Below are 15,411 nucleotides of genomic sequence, written 5' to 3'. Positions count from 1 at the left end.
TAGAACTTTCCCAAATTGTAAAAGACTGCTGCCATCTTCCCACTGTGTTTTAAGCTACTTCCAAGTTCATCACTGACAATATATGCATAAGCAGGAGGAGAATATGAATGCAAACAAAGAAGAGAAGATGAATCCTGAAACCACTGTATCACAACGGTGGGGAATGTATACCAGGTTGCTGGTCAATGGATTGACTTTGGAAACAGAAGTTGTGGCATGTGGCAGATTTCCAGCCTAGTTCCTCACTCGATGAAGTCACAAAAAGAACCACAAGAGGAAGATTCTTTGAACAATGTCACAGCATAGAATTGAAATGCCATATTACTCAGATGTGGAAAAGGTGTGACAGGGCATAATGGTAGTGGTTTTATTGGCATCACCATTGGACACAACACAAAAAGTAATATGAAACTCCCCAAATGGCCCAGGCTGTAGGATGTGATGGTTTAAAATTAGAGAGAGTTGAATTTACTGCTCTGCAAGTTGGATCATCTACTAAATTACGTAAGACAGACATGAGCAAAAATGTACAGTCAAAAGAGGAATTATTTATTTGATAAATTACCTGATAAAGATGTTTCTGCTATCATGGGATTTTTCCAGCAGACACAATTTATAACTCCAGTACTATCATCCACTGTAAAAAAATATTGCAAGAATTACAGAGTAAGAAAGCAGGTAGTTCCAAGAAGTGAAGATACACGGGTATGTAGGGAGATGACTGCCAAGGATATCTCATTCCCACCAGTCTGAAAGGGAAAGTGGATGCTCAACCCCTACTTATACATCTGAAATAATCTCCACAGTCGTTTCAGTGATGGAAGGAGCTCAGCACGAGATACCATGCTTATGTACATGGCCAGCAAAGCGTCAGGTATATTCTCAAAAAAAGATCAAGCACTAATTTAAATTATGAGGCTTCAGTACATGTATTGGATGCTAAAAGGTTTTAATCTCATTAACAAGGTCAGAAGAAGAATCAGTGTTGAAAGCTGAAGCCAGACAAATTAAAACAGGGAAGTAGGCACCAAACACAGAAGCATTACCGTAACAGTGAGAAAATAGCACTTCAACATTGGGGGGTACAGTCATGTGAATAGACTAGGAGTGCTGCTACTTCCAGCTGCATTGGTTTCCACACTAATATTGTGCACAAAGTCTGCTGTCCTTTCCCATACAAGATGTTCCAGAAAGCAGAAAGGCAGCTCCCTATAGCCTTAGTATAGGTACAGGAAGGACAGTATAGTATAGGAAGTATATAGTATAGTATAATATAGTATAGGAAGGACAGAGGACAGCACATGCTTGTGGTTCTGCTCTAGGCCAGGAGTTCCCAACTTAAAGTATATGTACTGGTGGCATGCAAGCCACTTCCCTTGCCAAAAAAGCTTAACACCTTCTCCTGAGCAGGGGAGCTATCTAGCTTTTCCTGTTTTGCTAGTACCCAGTCACAATAAGTTTTGCGATTTCTGCCCCAGGCACTGCGTTGTCAAGGACAGCAGAAAAAGACAAAACCCAAAGAAAACTAAAAAAGAAGAATCAATTGTTCTACAGATAAAGAGACTGTATATAGATGGCATATCCATCAAACACTCTCTAAATAAAAAGGCACTGAACATCTGTCAGACGACAGCAAGGATCACTTTTCATGTCCAGCTAACGCTCCAAGCACCTTGTTCCTTGAATGTAACCATCTCCAAGATTGAGCTTCCACTCTTCACAAATTGGAATCTGCAATTTTCATCTGGTCCTTAAACCATATCCACGACTACGTAAGCACCAGCAATGTTTACCAGGAAAGTGCTGATTGGTACCTGCAGTTGTTTCCTCTGGGAACCATAGCACCAAAGCAAAATGCCTTTGCATTGTCTCACATGTTTTGAAACAATCTCCCTATTTGGGGGGTCCAATTTCAAATCATTGTCTTGCCTTCCTGTTTCCAAGTAGCTTAGCTGCACATTCCCAATAACAAACTGTCCTGGTTCTGGCTGGAATAGAGTTAATTTTCTTTCTAGTAGCTGGTATAGTGTTATGTTTTGGATTTAGTATGAGAATAATGCTGATAGCAACAACTGAAAATATCCATGTGTTAAGTAGTGTTTATACTAAGTCAAGAATTTTTCAGCTTCTCATGCCCAGCCAGCAAGAAGGCTGGAGGGGCACAAGAAGTGGGGAGGGGACACAGCCAGGACAGCTGACCCAAACTGGCCAAAGGGATATTCCATACCATGTGACATCATGCCCAGTATATAAACTGGGGAGAGCTGGCCGGGCGGGGGGGCGCGGGCGCAGATCATGGCTTGGGAACTAACTGGGCATCGGTCAGCTAGTAGTGAGAAATTGGACTGTGCATCACTTGTTTTGTATATTCCAATTATTTTATTATTATCATTTTATTATTATTATCATTATTACTATTTTCTTCCTTTCTGTCCTATTAAACTGTTCTTATCTCAACCCATGAGATTTACCTCCCCCCCCGCCAATTCTCTCCCCCATCCCACTGGGGGTGGGGGGAAGTGAGAGAGTGGCTGTGTGGTGCTTAGTTGCTGTCTGGGGCTAAACCATAACACAAACATACAGCATTTATAAGATGCAGGCAATTCCAAATTCCATCACAAAAGTATGCTCATCTCATTGCTATCCCTGTTTTGAGCTGCTACGTCTGCAACTATTTCAGTTGCTTTAATTTTGTACCAGAGCATAGATAATGACCTAGCTGGTAGGATTTCCTCTCCTTGGTATTGACAAAAAGCAACTATTTTAGGGGTCAGAGCCCCCATATACCATGCCAAGCCATTCATGCAAGCCAGCAATGGCAATAAGAAACAGAGCAGATGACGTTTCACTATTACATTACTGCAGCTTCCAGATGTTCCAGCTTGCAACTGGTGGTTGCACCAGCTGCGATATTCGTCCTAAGAAGGGTTTAGAAATAAAACAAACAAGACTGAAGGATTAGGAGGCCAGACTCCTCCTCACCAATGTAATGGCTGAAAATGGAGTCCTGGAGACATTGACCTGTTCTTAACCACACAGGGAGTCTGGTAGCAGAGCAAGGCTCTGAAACAAAGTTTTCGCAGTTCACAAATAAAAGCTTTGAGCAAAAAGACAAATAACTCCTGAAGCACAGATGAATGAGAACTCTTGCAATTGTATTCTAATTAGACAGGAGAATGTTTTAAACTATTTTAATTGCACTCAAGGGGTCTACAAGCTTTTGAAAACTTTCTGTGCTCCGTGTGCCGCCCTTCCCATCTCCTTGGGTTTAAAATTTTGTTTGCTGTTTTGGTGGGTTTGTTTTGGGGGTTTTTATTTTTTATTTTGTTTGGTTGTTTGTTGTTTGTTTTTTTTTACTCTTACATTAACTATTTGAGGGATAGCACTCTCAAAGCTACCTGGTAAATGACATAATTGTGTTCATTTTTATTTCTTCTTAACAAAAAGGGTATGGTTCTTGTATGGCCTGTGTGAGCCTACTGAGATCCTGGTGAGATTTTTTTTTGTTTGTTTCTAAGGCAAGGGCCTTTCAGCCTTTCAAATCAGTTCTGGAGTATATGGAAAACCACATGTGATGTTTGGTTTTGTTAAAAAGGAAAGGAAAAAAAAAGAGGCCAGAAAGGTGCATTTACTAAAACATGAGCTTGTTCAAAGGTCCACTTTAATTACATATCCTTCTCCTAATTGATCATAACAATAGCAATAAACAATCAAATCAAAATGTCAAAATCAAGTTTTACACAGCATGGTTTGTTGTTTGTTTTTTTTTAAGCCAGGAAAGAGCCAATTCACTCTCTTTTACAATTATGATTTTGTCACCAGTTCTGGCTGCATGTTTTTCAGCACAGAGAGGACCTAAGATTCTCTTAAAATGAGTTGTGTGTATTCTGAAGTAGACAGATAGGAAATGAGGGGAGGAGATAGTGGCAGTGACACAAAGCCATTTCAGTTCTCTATCAGAGAAAAAGTACAAAGGGGGAATTGCTTTGTAAATCCCTTTTAAGCAGATGGCAAGTGAGCAAGTACTGAGCAGCGTGCGGCACTCCAACTGATGCAATGCCTGCTCTGTGACTCACCAACCAGAGTCTGCTGAAGTGAGAGATGCAAGAACTTACAAGCAGGAAACTGTCTAAGAAGTTACAAATTTACACTGGCAGAGTCAGCCTGCCTGAAAGGGAGGGCAGGCTGGGGAGGGGCACCCTGGCAGGTAGCCTGAAAGCTCAAACCAGGAACTGCTGGAACAAAGAGTGGAGTTGGATGTGAAAGGACAGCAGGAAGCCAGGCTCACCGAGAGCTGTACTTAAAGGTCGGCTGATCTAACACTAAGGCCTTAATTCCAGTACTCTGCCGTTTCTTTTTATTTCTATTCCTCCATTTTCTGCCCCAATCAAACATTTCCAATGAGTTTACGTCCAAACTAATGCTGACAGCAGCGTGGGAAACCCTCGCCCATAGAATTGGTTTTGCCTTGGTCATTTTGACTCTGTCTTCCTCGGTTCTCATGAAGTGATAACTGCATTTGCATACTAGTGCAATAAAAGAATAATAGCTGACGTTCAATTTATGTTTCAACACTTCATCAATTACATCTCCACCTCTTAACCTAGGTACTTGTTTAGCCTGTGCTACTTCAAGTGCCAGAGAAACTTATGCTTCAAAATATTTACTGTTAACTCATTATTTAGCATCATGGCAGGGTAATAACAAACATCCAGAAATTAGACTTAAAAAAAAAAATCTAGAAAATATCCACCTTAAGAAACTTGCAGGGACATTTCTATAGAGCACAGAGTCAACTATGAGCAGCCACACCCAGTGTGGGGTATGCTATATGCACTAGCAGGTAATGCTACTCTGCAGCAGTATGACGCAACTGCAGGTGTTGTGGAAGCTGGGACCTGGTTAAGTTGTCAACTGTATCTTCACAATACACTTGTGAGTCAGGGAATTGCTGCTGACTCAATTTTATAAGTAAGGGAATTGGGTAAGAAGACACCCTTTGCAACTTACCTCCATCAGATGGAAACCCGTGGCAGAGGAAGACACTGGACAGGAGTCCTTCAAGTGCCTCGATAGGATCTATGCATTTGGCTCCCCCTTCCTACTGTGCGATGCCCCCCCCCCCCCCCCTTTAGAAACTTGCCACATCACCACTACTCCACTCTGCTTTTTCTCCAGATGAAAAAGTCAGCTAAACAAAATGACAATCAGATGTTTCCATGTTAATAGTCTGAATATTGAGAAAAGCAAAAGGGAGGAGACAACTCCTAGCTGGTGCTGGCAAGGACTGGTACTATGATGCTGGAGTTAGACTTGCTAAGGCTCTTACGCATCTAAATATAAACAAGATCCTGACTGCTATTAAAAGCTGGCTCCAAGATACAACAAAACATACAAAAAGTCAGAAGGGATTTCTAAGGTTCAAAAAAGGAAGAAGTGACTTCCCATTTGCAGGCACTGTTAAATCCATTTATAGCTGACCAAAGGAATTGCATACATGTATGAAAGGAAGATGGGGGAGTCCAGTGGCAAAGCAATAACCAATATTAAGATTTGCTAGATGACCCCAAACAAATCAGTGACTCTGTTTTAACAATTCATTTCTCTGCTTTTGAAGTGGAGATAAACGGTAGCTTCCCTAAGTTTGCTAAGTAATCTGAGCTACATATATACATTATATTAGGATAAGACACAGTTGTTTCAAGAACAGACAATAATCAAATAAGGCAACCTTTAAGTTCCAACGGTAACTAAGATTACAAGGCTGATTAAGTGCAAGAAGAAAGAAAGAAACTTTTCTTACCTCCGTAATTATAAAAGGCATCTCGCTCTTTCATTTGAACCACTATCCCGAAAACATCCACCTGTCTTACTGGATGTCCGTTATAAAAGAATATACCTAGACACAGAACATTCTTGGTAAGTGTAACTATTTATTTCAACATCCTACCCTACATAGCTACATTTACCAGTACAAAACCCATACTTTCTTATGTTTTTAATATATCTTAAATTATACAATGCCTAGTCATGTGAAAAATCCCCTGGATCTGTGAGGACTGGAAACACTAGCAGGAAGAAGTATCAGATGTACTTAGGATACCAAAAGCTTGCTTTTGCAGAGCATCAGAACTTTATTAACCTCTTGTTTTCTTGCACATTTGGATCTGAAAAACAGATTGTTTGCTGCAGGCATTAGGGTTTTTTTTAGTTGTTTTTTTTTGTTTGTTTGTTTTGATGTTTCATTTTGGTTTTGTTTTGTGGTTTGGGCTTTTTGGTTTTGGTTTTTTTTTTTTACATCTTCATCAGGCTTCAGAATAAATAATAGAACACAATGGAAGCAGTTTGAGTTTCTCACAATGCAGCTATTCCTGATTAAGGCAGAGCCTCCAGAAGGAAAACTAACATAATTCTGTCTTTCATTTCTAAAAGAACAGGAGCCATGGGGGGAGGGAGGAGAGAAACAACCCTCTTAGCTTGCAGTGTACACTATGCAGTCATCATGGACAGCATCCTGAATTTCAGTTTCTGAAATAACACGTTCTAAAAACATCCCCTCAAACCTATTTTTGTGCATCTGTAATGATGACTTGAATAACACGTAAAAACACGTCCAGGAAACAGTGAGGTATCAGAGCCCAGTGGACTTTGGCAACACTGAGGTTGCCGCAAGCTGTAATCTCCTTCAAAGAGAGTGACAAATGTTATTAACAAACATTGGTGTAAACATTATACACTGAAGCTTCACAGTCCACTAGCAGGAGGATAATAGGGCAATAAACTCCAGATATATCCTGGTCTGGCTAATTTTCAGTCAATGTGTTTTCTTCAGTTTTCAAATACCACTGCTTTACTGAAATATGCCATCTGGGATGTTCAATAACTGTCTTCTAAAATAAAGATAACTCAAAGGACTCAGAAGGGAACATTTGGCTCCATACGCTGTGGCAAGTCTTATTCTTACAAAGGGAAACACTGCAGCAAGAGAGTCAGAAAAATGTTCTGTATTAAAAAAATCAAAACCAAAATCCAAAAATAACTCATCCTACATAGCTGGCAGCCTTAAATGAGCCCAGAATTAACTTTCTTCATATAAGAAAGACAAAACCCCCAAAGTTTCAGAAGAAATCACAGGTGATCAGTCAAGCAGCTCAAACAGAAGTTTTGCTCATAAAAACCCACCCCAATGTTTTGAGGATGCATCTATTGCTGTTATCTTAGAGCTGGCTATACTAATCGTGCAGTCACTGGTCAGGTCTGGTGTAGAGAATATTTAGCAGGTCTGTCCACTTTTCTCTCATTCCACTTACCAGGACACCAGTAAACACTGCTACAGAAACCCTCAATGGAGATGCTCCTGGTGTATATAATTATTCACTAAACCTTACAAAATCTCTATAAAAGAAAGACTGGGTCAGCTTCAGGGTAAACCTGTGGAGCAGAGACTCCAAGCTCTTGACTGCAAACAAGCAACATGTTATTATGTTCATGTCCCAGTTAGTAAGCTCAGTTTTGGCAAATGACAGACACGAGATAAAACTGGTTCTCTCCATCCCCATAAACTCACATAGAACTCCACTCTTACTCTCTGAGAAACTACCTAAATTCTTTTGAAAGACGAAATTATATTTACACTATTAAAAGTTGTTGAACTTGACAACTTCAAGGTGCAAATTGTTTCTCCTGCCAGTTTATTTGTTCAAATCATGTTCATATTGGTAGCAATAAAAATATACTAAACATTTGAAGCTATGTACAAGCACATTCAGTCAAGCTCCTAGTAACCCAGTAAGTAATACATACATTAATATGCTGTTACCACAACAGGAAGCGATAGCAGCAGTATTAGGGGGCTATAGATAACAGAGCTCTCTAGGGCAAGTTCTGGTCATGTCTTTACCAGCATCACTGAGCACTGAGCTGTTTGCCATTGCTTTAATTATTATTACCTCCCTTTATGCTATTTGTAGCTTCCCTCGCTTGTTGATAAGCTGCCACATTGCAGTGGTGCATGATAACTCTAAGACAAGCTCATTTCCATTATGTGACTATGTGTTACAATTGAGTTTGACACCCACTCTCTTTTCAAGGCCTCTAAGACAACACAATTGCTGTTTTTATCTGGGAGGTTTTCCACCCTTCTTGTCATCATTTATAGCAGGAGAGTAATTGGCCAGGTTTACTGTTTTCCTCTGTGTTGTTTTAAGGGATTAGTCATTGTGGTATCAAATCCTAATGCTTAAAAATGGAAAGAAAAAAAAACTTATTAGGTCATTCAGTCCATTTCCTCAGGGCCAATGCAAGACTGTTCTGTACAGTAAATTCCTGGCAATCTGTACAGTCAGGATATAAACAATCCCAGTGAAAGGCATCCCACCTTTTTCCTGGGAAGGCTGCTCCACTGTTTAGCAGATGTCATTCTAAGGATGTTTTTCCTGACATTCAGTCTGTATTTCTTTCCATTCCTCCTAGTCACAAGTCTTTGTTTTGCACTCATTCATTCTTAATTACCATTACTTAATGACTGATTTATAGCCAACCATATACTTAGCTTCAGCTGGTCTTTAACAAACCCATTAAAGGCAGGAAAAATTGACAGCAAACACCTACCTCCTTCCTTCCCCTAAGTTTTTTCGTGTTTCTGTTGTGTCATTTGTGGCCAATAAATAAGGTACACTGAAAGATGTCTGGTTTGCTATATACACAGCACCAGGAGAATAAACAAAATTCAGGATGTTTGTTCTATGAAACTTCATTTTATTCTTTAAAGTTTTGTTTAGAAAATGATACAGGATCGCAAGCAAGCTTAGTTGTGCAAAACGCCAAATGCAGAGGAAGTGGTGAAAGCTCACATGAACCAATTTTAAAGGCTGATATCTTGACATGACAGATACCACTTCCTTAGGGTCATCTTAGGAAAAAACTAATAACAAAACTGAAAGAGTCCCTGAAGCAGAAGACAACTCACTTCAGTAAAAGAACAGAAAGGGAAATGAAGGGAAATTCAGGTAATTTAGAGGTCAAAAAAAGAGAGCAGTATTGTACTTTCTAGGACTGTTCCTGCTCTTGTGAAATGTTTGATGTTTATAAGTTTAATTCTTCTGAGTATATTTTTGCATGTGTATGTACAAATGTCCAAGTCCAAACTACAATCCTATTCTGCTGACATTGAATTGTTTTGTATTTTGTTTGAAAACAATTAAAATGTCTCTAACTGAAGCAGAAACAGTTTTTGCCAGATGCACTCGCTACACCAGCACTACTACAAGACTGCACGATATAAAAAGGCCTTTAAGTGCTACTACTCACTCTAGTACAAACATGAACAACAGACTGTAGCCTAATTTAGGAATGGGTTGAAGACAAAAGTTTCCTATCATGTTAAATAACAAAGAGGTATATTTCCTGGGCTTTACAGTTTGTACACAAAAATGATTGCGAGAACAGAAAAAAATCCACACCAGTCCTTCATTTCTGCAACAGTAGCACTGCTGTTATCCTTGCTGTTAAATATGACTAACAAAAGCTATAAAGCACAGCATATTCAGAGAGCCAAACAGATGTACCTTGTCTCTGTGGAGGAAAAAAAAAAAGAAAAAGAAAAAGAAAAAACCCAAACAGAACACCAAACCCAAATCAAAAACACACTCTGCTTAGGGTTTACTGTACTGCTTTTCCTCATTAATTCTAAGTTCCTTGGGTTGCTCCCTGATAATCTTGCACCTTGTCAAGCTTCAGTTTGGAGTAATGAACCCTTCTACAGCAGAACACATACTGCAGTCTATATTTAAAGTCTTTGTAGTGAAAACAGAAATGCAAGGTCAGACCCATGCTGCTTTAGACAATGTGCACGTGGGTGATACTGGCTGAAGACCAGCAGGAAACAGTCTGCAAAGCATATGATTTCCAACAATGGTTAGGAAATAAAAGGTGTGGTATTAAGATTCAGCAAAGGTTGTTCAAATATATGAAGAATGTTATATATTTATCATATCTAGAAATTAATCAGACAAAACCTCAAAACCTGCATCTTTTATAATAAATAAATATGTATGTCTTATAATATATTAATATCCAGAGGAAAAAGCAAAACACATACACCCAGCAATCTCATCAACCATCAAAATTTTGCAACAGAGAGGCATAAAATCCTTCTCAAATGTTGTAGAGACAGTGGGAAGATATAACACATATGGCCAGAAAGGACCAGCATTTTTAGAATTAACTTTATCAGAATATAACAAGCAGTACCACACAGAGGAAACACAACGTTAATGTAAAAGAGGTTCTGTGTACCTATATATATATATGAGAGGAAGAAAAGCCATTAGAACAAAAACATTTTATTTTTCACATATATTTCACATACAACCTGTTGTTCTTAGAACTGTTAAAGATACTAATGTCATGTAGCTTAAGGGCATGGAAAATTACTGGTGTTCATGAAGCATTCTGCAATCCCTTGATAAAGAGCACAACATAAATCAATTATAATCCTGTGTGCATCATAATCAACACATGTAAGTACTACCTGGCACCTGTTTAGATTCTCTCATTTCTTTTATATCTTTAATATAGAGTCTTGCAAATGCAGAAAATACAGGATCCATCCCCCAGTGCAGAGAAGGCGTCTCTTCTTCATACTTCTTGGACTCAGACTGCATTCAAAACCTGTGAACACAGAAGAACTTGTAATTATTTTCTATACAGGTAAAGAGCTATTCACATATGTTCCAACTGAATGAAAAAATAGCTTGTGATTTTACACAGAATAACACAGCAGAGCTGATGAAGAGACACAGGAACTTATCTAATACAATATTATCTTCACATCACCACAGGAAATATTCGAAATATCAATACTGATGATTTACTCCAAGTACTGAGATTGACTACAATGGCATTTTTCCCAGCTCCTTCAAATGAAATAGAATTTCAGGGATTTCTCCTCTATAGACCCATAAACAGAGAACTAAATACAACATGTCTTTAAAGAGCAGGATTGTGGGATACTAATTAGTTACTTTCTGTACACTTGATTATTCCCCCCGCCCCATCATTCTTTTTCCCTTTCATAAGATACCCTCCTCATCGTTCATCCTGTGCTTTATTGCGGTGATGGGGGATAGTTATTTTATATAAAAGAAAAATCTGTCCCTTCTTTATTTTGGGCATACGGTCTCCAATAACTTAATAATTGTTTCCCCTTTTACCACTTCAGATTTCTCTGTTTAATGCGTGATATTTTCTGCCATTTCCAGAGTGAATTCTCTGCTTATCACAGCATTGATATCAAAGAAACCCCAGCACGCAATTCAGGAAAGATCCTTGTAGAGATTTGGAAGGTCAATATACTTTTTATTAGCTTCTCCTGTATCGATAGCTAAACTGTTCCCATAAAGCTTTCCACATCACCCTCAAATGGGTGTCAGCCACTTACAGGTGTAGGGCAAAGGTGGTACATGGACCGATTTTGAATAGTGTGTAATAGGGCTGAGATTTGGCAGCTACAGTCTCCTGAGAGGGAGCAGCTCCCTGCTATGGGTTGCCAGTGATCTCTCTAGTCTGCAGGAGACACTTCTAGCTACTCATGTAGAGGCAACACACCATGAATATCATGATAGCATCTTGTTTCTTTGAGAAACAACAGAGGCTGGATTCTGCATGATTTCTGTTTTCACACTTAAACTTTAATTTGAGGCAGGAAAACAGCGCAGCACAACATGCTAGACTGTTGCTGACATCTACTCTACATTGTGAGAAGAACTGCAGATGACAATTATATTAATTTCCAAATTTAAAAAAAAAATTTAAAAGCAACAAAAGGTTAGTGACACTTTGACCTTCCTTAGACTGGTCATTTGTTTTGTAAGATGTTGAAAATACTTGATTTAGTCAGTTCCACCAGTCACTTCAGCTGCAAGTAACAAACTAAACAGTATTGTTTACACCTGGATTTACATCTCTTTACCCACTACAGGCAGCTTTTCCCAACCTATCCCTTTTGCACATCCAATGTCTACTCAAAACCCATCCTTTTCACACTCAAGCCTCCCCACGAAGCACACTTTTTCTGCTGCTGAATTGCAGACAATGCTCAGTAGAATTTTATAAACTGTATGATCATAATAATGCAAAGCTGCTATTCTGGCAGTTCTCCAGTTGCTTGTTATAGTCTATGTTAAATTTAGACCATAAACTTTCCCAAGCAAACACATGATTTTAACCTGTATTTTACTTAGCATGCTCATTTTCATAATAAAATTAAGTCTTCCCCATCCTACTCTTTTTCTGCTTGCAGGCTCTAGTACAAAGTTGCCTGCATTGTTCCTATGTTACTGTGCTTTTATAGTTTCTACAAAAAAAAAAAGAAAAAAATAAATTTAGCCCAAGAAAAGGTCATGGCAAATAAGAAAAGTTCACACATTGATTGATAAACATACACACTATAGTCAATCAAGGTTAACACATGATGAGTTGGAATAAAGAGAAGCACTACCAGGCAGTGTCATCCTGCCTCCCACTCGCAAGATAAAATTTTAAGATATAATTTTGTCCTTAATGGTGCTACAGTCCCTCAACTGTTCACTTTTAGTGGCATTTCTCCCCTGACAAGAAACATGGATAAAATCACAGTCTTGTTCTCCAATATAATCTTTTATACAAAGTAATATTCCTTTCTGCACCAGGCCCCACATCTTACTTTGCATGGTTACAAAGTCTGTCATAGCTCAGCACCCGTTTTTTCTCCTAGACAGATGGCAGACTGAGCTAACAAGCCAAAAAGAGAGAATTGGGTGACAAGCCTGTCTAACTTTTTGTATTTTGCATGAACAGCCACTCATTGGAGTAAAAAGCAGAAGTCACCCCTGCACATGCGTACATCTGAGGGGAAATCAATAAAGCAGCACCACTGGAGATTACTGAAATACCAAAATGCAGAGATTTTTAAACAGTTGTCAAGTCTGAAATGCCCAAATGTTAACAGATCACTAGCCAGAAGTCCATACAACACTTCTAGCTTAAATGAATGTCATGGTTTAACCCCAGCCAGCAACTAAGCACCACGCAGCTGCTCACTCACTCCCCCCCCATCCAGTGGGATGGGGGAGAAAATCGGGAAAAGAAGTAAAACTCCTGGGTTGAGATAAGAACGGTTTAATAGAACAGAAAAGAAGAAACTAATAATGATAATGATAACACTAATAAAATGACAACAGTAGTAATAAAAGGATTGAAATGTACAAATGATGCGCAGGGCAATTGCTCACCACCCGCCGACTGACACCCAGCCAGTCCCCGAGCGGCAATTCCCTGCCCACCCCCTTCCCAGTTCCTAAACTAGACGGGACGTCCCATGGGTATGGAATACACTGTTGGCCAGTTTGGGTCAGGTGCCCTGGCTGGGCATGAGAAGCTGAAAATCCTTGACTTTAGTCTAAACACTACTGAGCAACAACTGAAAACATCAGTGTTATCAACATTCTTCACATACTGAACTCAAAACATAGCACTGTACCAGCTACTAGGAAGACAGTTAACTACATCCCAGCTGAAACCAGGACAATGAAGCATGTCCCCAAATCTTTTACTGCTGCCCTGTCCTGAAGGGGGAAGGATTTCTTCAGCAAAAGCTCTTTATCTCAGAAACTACTGGAAGTTAAATCTCAAATTCTGGAGCTTCTTTCTAGCTCCCAGACCTTGTTACAGCTCTTCACTGGAGAAATTTACATCCATCTCATCTATCTTCATGTACAGAACCACCCTGGTTGGTTCAAGTCTGCTACAGACATACCAAGTTTAATCCTACAGATGCAGCACAGATGCCTTGATAAAAAGTAAATCATACCCCCAGCCCTGTGAAGGAACCACAAGATTTCTTGAAGTCCACAGGACAAATCTGGTGAAGTCATGAGTTACAGACACTCCATCCACACCAGGCTGAGACAGTGAAATCATGCTCTAGCCACTCACTTGCTTTCAGCAATGTCTGACAGACACATGAAGAGCATTCTGCAGGGCCGTCTCCCCTTGCCTCTTTACAGTCCCAACAGCCCTCCCAAGCCCTGCCACCACCCAAAACCAAGCCCATTTTCTCTCTTCCCTCCCAAGTGGCCACTTGGTAGCTACATTTGAACATTGACCTATTTAAAGCGAAAAGCTTGTGGCCTGTTGGGAAGAAAAGATATTTACTGCCTCCTGTACTGCTTGCCTCCCCACACTCCTATTACAAGTTCATTCTTCTCGTGGTGTTAACAGCAGTTGTCTTTTTGCTCCTATAGCAAAGGAAGATGTTAAGTCAAAGCAGCACCCTTTCCAAAGGATCTATTTTTCAGTTAGTTTCCAAGATTGTTTCAGGCAGATTGATAGTATTGGAAAACATAATTCTTACACAGCAAATAAAATTCTTTCAATCAGTTTTTCTTTTGCAATATAATGGTATATTCCCATAACTTTTTCTTAAGTTGGCTCAGGAAGCCTCTCCATCCCAGGCAGAATATCCCAGGGGTTAATTAATTAGCGAGTCATCCTGGCGAAAGTAGAACTTTCCATTATGCTGGAAGTGTTTTCAGCTCTTAACTGGTACCACTGGTGATACGCTATCAGCAAGGAAGATAACAGCTACCCTGTACAATGAAGATCGAAGGGGCAAATAGCAGGCATTGTGGAAATACACAGCATTACAATCAATGAGAACACAGATAGCTAACAATAGACAATTCTGAACAGATACTATATGTACAAATGTTTAAGGATTAAACTGGCTTTTTCTGAAAGACGATGATAATGCTTAGCAATACAAACAATAGAGAGTCCTAGCAAAAGGTCATCCTTTTCTGCATTTTGTTTTAAATGCAGTGTAATGACTTTATGGTTGCTGTAGTGCAAGGAATTCAATCCTGCTACAGGAGAAAAAAGGCAAGAGAAGCATCTGGTCCACAAGTTTATTAGATATAAGATATCTGTATTCTATTTTTACCTCTATAAAATAACTCCAAAGAAAGGCATAATCAAAAACAAAAATAGAATTAAATTCTGCTATTTGTACCACTTCCTGGGAAAACAATTCTGTTTCAAAGGCAAAAATCTAAAGTTTACACAGTAGTATCTAAATACAAATAAACAAAACCTCTCAGTTTGAGATAATTCTATACACTAACCTATTAAAATAAGGCTGTCTCTTTCACCTCAATGCTATCAATGTTAGCTTTCCTGACTGTAGTGAGAATTAAACCAAGTCCGTAATCCTCAGAGTTATCTTGTGAGCTCAGCAAGGTATTATCCTAAAAGGGAAAGAAGGGAAACCAAGGAAAATTGGCAGCCTTCCCAACAACACCACCACCCAAACCCAAGCCCATTCAGTCCACCTGGTAGCCATGTTAGAATAGATCCCCATTTAACACCCGAGAG

General features: G+C 39.3%; 1 protein-coding gene across 1 annotated transcript in view; it reads right to left on the bottom strand.

Moving 5' to 3' along the window:
• The window catches only part of OBFC1 (oligonucleotide/oligosaccharide-binding fold containing 1), a 44,024-nt gene that overhangs the window by 16,381 nt on the left and 12,232 nt on the right, over positions 1-15,411 (bottom strand). The window contains exons 3-5 of the mRNA XM_010564785.1: positions 10,532-10,671; positions 5,804-5,899; positions 566-637 (exon numbers count right to left, since the gene is read on the bottom strand). Of these exons, the coding sequence (XP_010563087.1) occupies positions 566-637; positions 5,804-5,899; positions 10,532-10,664 (301 nt within the window). The 5' untranslated portion in view covers positions 10,665-10,671. The remainder of the gene's footprint in view (positions 1-565; positions 638-5,803; positions 5,900-10,531; positions 10,672-15,411) is intronic.

Source organism: Haliaeetus leucocephalus, unplaced genomic scaffold (assembly GCF_000737465.1).
Source record: "Haliaeetus leucocephalus isolate CR32 unplaced genomic scaffold, Haliaeetus_leucocephalus-4.0 Scaffold184, whole genome shotgun sequence".
NCBI classification, from domain to species: Eukaryota; Metazoa; Chordata; class Aves; order Accipitriformes; family Accipitridae; genus Haliaeetus; species Haliaeetus leucocephalus.
This window is presented reverse-complemented; position numbering and strand designations above follow the sequence as displayed.